The 8,523-nt window shown below is 46.4% G+C and overlaps 1 protein-coding gene across 1 annotated transcript; it reads right to left on the reverse strand.

Annotated features, from left to right (window-relative positions):
• Positions 1 to 232: 232 nt before the first annotated feature.
• LOC307098147 (dehydrogenase/reductase SDR family member 2, mitochondrial-like) lies at positions 233 to 6,549 on the reverse strand (the record flags this gene model as incomplete). The annotated part of the gene is made up of 8 exons (XM_079768705.1): positions 233 to 344; positions 613 to 668; positions 949 to 1,083; positions 1,402 to 1,453; positions 3,068 to 3,138; positions 4,253 to 4,354; positions 4,689 to 4,866; positions 6,410 to 6,549. The coding sequence occupies 8 exons, from the start codon at positions 6,547 to 6,549 to the stop codon at positions 233 to 235; spliced, it is 846 nt and encodes a 281-aa protein (XP_079624831.1).
• Between the last annotated feature and the right edge of the window lie 1,974 nt (positions 6,550 to 8,523).

The raw sequence follows: 8,523 nt of genomic DNA on the forward strand, positions 1-8,523 counted from the left end.
CTCTCAGACCATGGTTCCTAATTACCAAGGTGGGAAAGGGCTAAAGAAAAGTGAAAACATTAATGACAGTTTCATGCTGTAAACTTTCTTTTCTGATGTTCTTTATTGTTTCATACTCTGATTATGTTGACCTTAAAGTGTGTATTTGAAGCACAGGCTCATCATTTTTAGAGGTGTCTCAATATGGTGGCCCCAGAGCCACATGGCGCTTCTATGACAGAGCTCATGTCCTTCAGAGGCGGGGTGAGAAGCCGGCCACCACAATGCTCTCACCGGTGATGTAGCTGGCATCTGGAGAGCAGAGGAAGGACACCAGCCCTGAACAGTCCTCAGGCTGACCTACTCTGTATGGAAAGAGGAGGTGGGCTAAGAGTGATGATGCTTCCCGTGAGCCCTGGGCTCCTGTCAGATGCTGGGAAGTCAAGACCCCTATGGTCATGAGAGAAAGGCTGCAAGTGGAGATATGTGGTCTCTACAGGGACTTTTACTCATCCCAGGGCTCAAATCTCAGAAAGAGGAATGCAGAGAGGTGATGGTGATCTTTATTCATCATGAAGGTCTGAAGTTACATTAACCAGGTCTACAAAGGACACTGCCTCACACACAACCTACCTCTGTATTCCATGGCGTCCCTTCATATGGTTCCAAAAGTTTGGATCCTCAAACAGCTAAAGGAAAAGTCAAAGGGTTAGTGCTGCTCATCCAGATGGAATCACAATGGCTCCACATCATAAACACCTTTGTGGAGGGGCTTCTGGGGGACACTCTGGGCTCGGCTCGTCCCTCACAGAGGACTACAATCCTGATTCTGCTGCTGATCCCAAAGGCGGTGAACCAGAGCATCAGAACAAGAGTCCACAGGGCCAGGTGTCTCTGGGACATGGCCTGGGAGGGGAGGGGGCCCTGGCACTCAGTGGGGCAGGAGCAGAAGTTGTCTTTGGTCTTTACCACTTTGCTGAAGGCCGTGTCAATTGTTCCTGGAACCAGGCAGTTCACCCGGATATCCTTTGGTCCCAGCTCCAATGACAGGGTCTTGGTGAGTCCCAGAATGGCGGCTTTACTGACATTGTAGGCCCCTAGCCTCTGTGAACACAAAGGGAGGTGGATGGCAAATAAGTAACTGAGGAGGAGAGTTTCTATTGGGTTTCTCGGCCTGTGCGTAGAAATAGATCTCTTCAGCAATGCAGAGATCATTGAGAATCTCACAAAGAAAAGTTAAAAGTCTGCCATGTGTGTCCTTTCTGGAGAAGGAGGATCTGAGACACCCATGGATCAAATGTGCGTGTAGGTGTGCCCCACCAGCAATGGCCTGTTCTGGGATCTTCCTGACATCTCCACTTTTCTTGGCAAATGGGGGTATGTCCATCCTTTTCATTTAGAGTCATAGAAGGTTATACTTACAGCTTCTGGTAAGTATGCCCCAATTGAGGAGACCAGAACCACAGAGCTTCCCCTGGGAAGAGAAGGACGAGATAAATACAATGGAGCCACAAATAAGTGAGGCAAATAGACACATCTGGGGCATGAAAGGAAGTGGAGACTGTGAACCATGAAAGTGAGTGAAAGAAATTTAGGTTCAGATTAGAGCCCGCTCCTGCCTTCCTTCAGCCTATCTCCTCTGGCCTAGAGCATCCTGAGGACCAGGACCAAGTTTATGTTTTCATCCACACTTGGATGCTCAATCCATTAAGGAGTACTAGTATGAACACTTTTATAAAATACAGCCAACATTTCCCTTTATTCTAGATTATTGTTCCAATTACTGGTTTTGAGGATGTTCTATACCAGGCATGCTTAAGAATAATATTAAAAGTACTTCCCAGTGGATCCTTTGGAATCTTAATCTCAGAAACTCCACGCCCCGCACACCCCTACCCCAAAATCCTCTGGGAAAGTTTTTCTTAAGGATCCTCAGTGCTTCCTCACTTACCAAGTCTAATGACCCTTGTTCAGACCTCACTTCCCTATTCTCCAGTTTCCTTTCACATCAGATACTGTAGACTAAAATTTCCTTTCTGGAACCTGTTTGGTCCTCTTGAGAAATCTGCACTCTTGCCTCACTTTCCCCCTCTATCTACTCATTCCCTTCCCCTCGGTGTCTATCCTGTGTAGGCCCGTAAATCAAGATGCTGTCATTGTCCCTCAAGTGTTTTCTCTTCATGTTCTCTTTTAATTTAGGAAGAAGATGAAGTATGCCTAAAATAATTATAACAAACAATCATATAATTTTCGCCTTTGTCTCCTAAATATTGACAAAATTCCTTATCACAACATTTAAGGCTATCCATAATTTAGCAACATCCTGCTTGTTCCGCGTTGTCTCTGACCTCTTCTCTTCACTCATCCTGGATCTAAAGGTTGTTCTGTGCAACACACACAGAGCAGAGATGATGGGGAAGATAATGGAGGACATGGCTAGCCCAAGTGTAAAAAAGTTTGAGAGACAAGAGTTGAGTGGGACTTGGAAACTCCACTACTCTTATTATGGACAGGCTGCAGGGTGCCTCAGTGTCATCAGCCTGGACTTTTGTGCCCCGACCTGCTGCATGCAGCCTAAGAGAGGCCACTTTCAGTTCCCCAATTCCAGGACAGTTATGGGAACTCTGGGCCTTCCTGTCACTAGAACCCCATTTCTCTCTTCTAGTCCCTGCCGATTTCTGGGCACTCTAGAAATTGGGTATTCATACAAGAAGACAGGGTTTTTTTTTCTCTTTTGTGACCTAGAAATATGAAGTCAAACTTTCACTATTCTAGAGAGACCACTTGCATTCCTCTGATTCCAGGACAGCTGTGAGGACTCTGGACATTTCTGTCTGTAGATCCCTTATTGTGCTTCTAGTAGAGTCCTTGCCAGATTCCATGGGCATTCTAGCTATGAGAGAACGACTCTAATGGATAGAATTCGTTGACCTAGAATCTGAAAGTCAAATTCTCACTTCTCCTGTGTTACCGGCTCAGCTAAGCCTGCTGCCCAGAAGAAAGATCTAACTGAACACCTGGCTCCTCTTTACCACCTCAGCTTCATATTTGACAATGTCTCCATTCCTCTCCCCTTCCCTGCCCTTACCCCCTGTTCTCCATGTGGGGCAGCAGCTGGCTCAGCAGCAGGGCTGGGGCCTTCACATTGACATTCAAGATCTGAAATCAGAGCAAATGCGGGTGGGGGAGGAGAGACATTCAGTCCAGTTCATGTTCTCACTGTATGAGCAGATATACCACATTAGAACATGGGCGTGATGGCTTCTGACAATGGGAGAGTGCTGGCTTCCTTTGACACACATGGGGGGCGGGGGAAGGGGAGGCATCCTGAAAAAGCAGAAGTATGGGGATCAGGAAGACTTTGCAGGCATAAGACCCAGAGTCTGCAGGATGTCTCATTGTGTCTGTAAGCGTATCAGTTAGAAAAAAAAAAATGTCCCATCTGGGTCTGAGGAGGCACTGGCCAATTGAGTCTGGGGAAGGCTGGCATTATAAGCTGAATTGTGTACCACGCAAATTCTATGTTAAAGTCATAACCCCTAGTACTTCATAATGTGACCTTATTTGGAACTAGACTCATTGCAGACGTAGTTAAAATGAGGTCATAGAATGGGCCCTAATTCAAAATGAATGGTGTCCTAAGAAGGCAAGTTTGTGTGCACGCACACACTGAGAATACCATGTGAAGATGAAGGCAGAGGTTGGAGTGATGCTTCTTTCTATAAGCCAAGTAACATCAAAGATTGCCAGCAAATCACCAGTAGCTAGGGGAGTGGCATGAATAGATTCTCTCATAGCCATCAGAAGGAACAAACCCTGCTGATGCCTTCTGACCTCCAAGACTGTGAGACAATAATTTCTCTGTGTAAGCCACCTGGGTTGTGGTACTTTGTTACAGCAGCCCTCTGAAACTAATACAGCTGGATTTCAGGGTTTAAGCCTTGGACATGAAGCATTCTTAGGCAAGAAAGGGAGTCATTCCCTTCTCTGTGCCCCACATTGATTGTGATGATCTGGTTCTCTGCTGGACCCTCCCAGCAAACTGGGAGCTCATGAACAGTGGGGGATAGAACTAGAGTGTAGCAAGCATGACAAACTTGTGGTGGCCTCCATCTCACAGATGGGGAATTGAGGGTCAGAGTCCAGGCACCTGGCCTGCTTGGTGCCAGTTGGTCTGTGAGGGGAAGGTGTGTGGGAGCTGAGATGGAAAGAGGGTCGCACAGAGGGTGAGGATGACATCCCGTCAGCCCTACCTGGTGTCCCCAGACCTTACCTTGTCCCAGACCTCCTCACTGCTCCCCAAGGTACTTCCCACGTAGGGATTGACTGCTGCCACGCACACCAGGAAGTCAACATTCCCAGAATGTCTCAGGGCCTGCAGTGAGAAGGGGCAATGAGGACCAGGGTCAGGGAGCAAAAGAAGTTTTCTATTGCAGTGGGAGGTGTTTCCTGTTTGCTCTCCCTGGGTCTCTGCCTGGCTAAATCCAGGAGGAGACCACAACAAGTGGGTGGAGAGCTGTCTCTCCTCATCAGACTTAAAACATCTCTCCACGCAGATCTGTAAACCTGTTCAGGCTCTGGAGTAACCAATGCCAAGCACATGGTCAGCCTTCATTCCTGTGCTTGTTCGCTTGTTCATTTGATCAGGTTATGTTTTTAAAATAACCACTCTTCCTCTTGTTACCTCCAAGCCCTACCCATCTCCTCACCGTGGCCACCAGCCAGTCTCGGTCCTCAGCCTTCCCCACGTGGCACACGGTGCCAGACACGCTCAGCCCCTCCCCCTGCAGTGCTGCCAGTGCCTGGTCCACGTTCTGCTGCTTCCGGCTGCTGACCACCACGTGGGCCCCATCCTGGGCCAGCCGCCGGGCGATGGCGAAGCCGATCCTGAGGGCAGAGATGGCTATGATGGCTTCAGCCCTCCCCACCCTCCTCCTGGCAGGCTGATCATGAGACACAAATTGAGTTCCACAGTGTGGTTCAAGAACTGCCTCCAAATCTTTCGAGTGGGAAAGAGGAACTATTGAACGTTTTCTATATATCAGGCCTTCACCAAGACTAACCCAGTTAATTTTCACAACTATATGTATAACAATCATATGGATGAGAAATTTTTCATAACCATTTAATTGAAGGGAATTTTTAAAAAGTAATGATCCTTCAGAACACATGTACATGTGCTGGGCATCCAGCGTGAATGGCAGAGGATCTCTAACTGCCCAGTGTTTTCCCCCTTTGTTCTAGCCAGAGGCCTCTGGGTAAATTGCACTTTCTATAAGCCTTAAAGCTTTCCTCTGTCCTGCAATTTACAAACTTTGATGCTGAGAACATGCTCTGCCCCCATTCTCCATCTCCTTACTTCAGAGCACTCTTGACTTGGGCTGGTTGAGTACCTGTGATCAAGGGCAGAAGGCATATGTCCCCTCTCTTATAGAAACTGCTAGGGCAACATAGAGTTTTGAATTACTCATTTGTGCATTGGGGACACACAGATTTAAAACATCATTGGGGCCCGGCCAGTTTTGCTCAGTAGTGAGCATTGACCTATGTACCAGGAGGTTATGGTTCGATTCCTGGTCAGGACACATGCCTGGGTTGCTGGCTGGAACCCCATTAGGGGGCGTACAAGAGGCAGCCAATCAATGATTCTCTCTCATCATTGATGTTTTTATCTTTCTCTCCTTCTCCCTTCCTCTCTCTGAAATCAATAAAAATATATTTTAAAAAAATAAATAAAACATCATGGTGATGTGGAAGTCTGGGATATTAACAGTTCTAAAATAAAGCGATCTAAATTTGACCATGAAAGGTCAAAAGGAAGACAGAGCCCCTGAACACCAGAATTCCCCCTCCTGCCTGTGGTAATGACTCATTAAAGACTGTGGCCCATTATGGCAGTTAGAGGATAAGTGGAGCTGGAGGTACATAGGAAGAGATGTGACCAGGAGAGGGACATCTATGTAAGCTCTCTGGACTGATCTTGAGATGTCGCCTTGCCCAGTGCCCTACTGCCAGTGAACTCTCTGCAGTCAATGGAATCCCTAAGTCTGAGAGACCAATAGGTCTCTGGCTTCTCCCTATTAGACCAGGACTCTAAAAGTCCATGGCCACGTGCCCATGAAGGATGGGGAGAGAGAGCTGTCCTGATGATGATACGTTAAATACCTTAGGGTTACCCAGCCAGTAAGTGGCAGAGACTAGATTCAAACTCTGCTCTGATTGAACCAGGAGCAGTTGATTTTCCAAATCTATCATTCTTGGAACTTAGAAACCGGATGTTTTAGGAAGACACACTGAGTTTGGGGTTAATGATAAACGCCAGAGCTGTGTAATGAGATGGGGGTGTCAGGAAGGATGTGTGAGAAGGACATCCCCTGCTCTGGGATGGGGACTCTAAATCTGTTCATTACATGGACTCCCATTCACTCACCCGTTTGTGGACCCAGTAACCACAGCTACTTTCCCAGCCAGTGGACAGCTTCTATCTGCTGTTTTGCTGCTCATTCGTGCTGAGAGGAAGACCGAGGAGCATTGAAGACCCTTAAAGGCCCAAGTCGCAGCCCTGAACATGTTAGTCACTGTCTGGCCTCCGTCCTCCCAAGCTGGGGAAGAACCTGGAAAGACAATCATCATGAACCATGTTAGAATCCGTCTCCACCCATCCTTCGTGGGAGGGTTCCACTAAGTCTCTGATAAATGTCCTACCATCCTTTAAATTTACCAGGAAAGCATAGAGCTGCGCATGTCCTTTCCATGATCAGTTCCCCAAATGGGCTTCCCTGCGATGCTGGGCCCCTGGTAGATGCCTGAGTGATACTTGCCTGACTCACCTCCAAACAAGGAATATCACTGTGGTCTTCTGAGAGTCACCTTTGTACTCCTCTCCATACATCTATTCTTCCACAAAGAAATTGCATTGGACTTTCTTTTATCTTTCCCCAGCCTGTTGCAACCACCCTGGTCCAAGCTCTTGTCACCTTCCCTACCTGCTGCAAACTCCTCTTCCTTCAGCTCCCCAACTGAAGCAACAGCGATCGTCCTCTCATCAGATATACCAGATGTGTCAGCATTTCTGAGAGGCAAGTTGTTTCCCCTCATCACAAATGACTCTGATCCAACTGAGATAGAAGTCCAGCCACTCCCCCTTTGTTTAAAAAACTTTCATAGGTCCTATACCTCACATCTCTTGAACTCCAGGCCATATTGTCCAGGCCCACCTGCCCAAAGATCCTATGGCACCTGTGTCATTGAAACTGTTTCAGCAATACCTAATTTCTTCAGTAACTTTCTCTCAACCCACATCTTTCATCCCAAACCTTCCCTCCATCTTATGGGGAGATCAAGGAACAATAGTTGTCTTGGGTTGGCTACCTCAGAATCACACTAAAAAAATCAAGTAGTTTTTTTGGAGATGGCCTTGGGAAGCAATGTAGGGGAGTGGAAGGAGTGAGACAGAAGGGAAGATAGCCCATAAGTGGTACATTATCAAGTGACTTATGTCTATTGGTAACTGAAGGTCAATCTTATTGAACTCTGAGCAATAGTTTTGTTTCTTAATTCTCACCTGAGAATATGTTTATTAATTTTAGAGAGAAAGGAAGGGAGAGTGAGAGTGAAAGAATATGAGAGAGAAAGAGAGAGAGAGAGAGAGAAATATGTGAGAGAGAGAGAGAAATATGTGAGAGAGAAACATCAATTGATTGATTGATCCCTGTACAGGCCTTGAACCAGGATCGAATCTGCAACCTTTGATGTATGGGATGATGCTTCAACCAACTGAGCTACCTGGCTAGGGAGGACAAGGGACTGGACTTAGGGTGACCAAGAATCCCTGTTTCTAGGACTGCAGGTTTTAGCACTGAAAGGCCCACGTTCCAGCAAATTCCTAAGTCCTAGACAAACCAGACAGTTGGTTACCAGCACAGAGGCACATCCAACTCCTGTCAGTCACTAGTTGAGGACTGCTCGTGGGGTGGAACAAAGAGGTGATCCGCAGAGACAGAGCAGAGGACCTAGGTAAGGTGGGATGGTGTGGTAACACCATGGGAATTTGGACTTTCTCTTATGAGGGAAAAAAAGCTTGTGGAGGTTTTTACAAAATGGTATTTTGACATAAATAAATGATGATCACACTCAAGGAGCCATAAACTTTATTCTAGGCCCTAATGACTAAAATAGCCAATCATTGTTTCTCTAGTGTTCATTTTTTGTATTAATTCTTATTCCATTTTCTGAGTGATCTATCCCAGTTTATTAAGCTGTTGCACAATATGGAAAGCTAACCTAACCCTTCCCAGGAACAAAATCATAGAGCTCTGAAAATAGACAAGTTCACATCTGTATTCAACATAAAAGCTCTAAACAACCATGCACTTACTACCTAAATCTCTGGGTTTCCAAGCAAGTTCAATGCTGTTGATATCAAGAAATATTATGGACTGAATTGTGTCTTCCTGCCCCGAGGTTCATATGTTGAAGCCTTAACCTCTACGGCTTCAGAGTGTGATTGTATTTGATATGGGACCTTTAAAGATGTGAATAAAT

This window comes from Cnephaeus nilssonii (assembly GCF_951640355.1).
Source record: "Cnephaeus nilssonii genome assembly, chromosome: 4".
NCBI lineage: Eukaryota > Metazoa > Chordata > Mammalia > Chiroptera > Vespertilionidae > Cnephaeus > Cnephaeus nilssonii.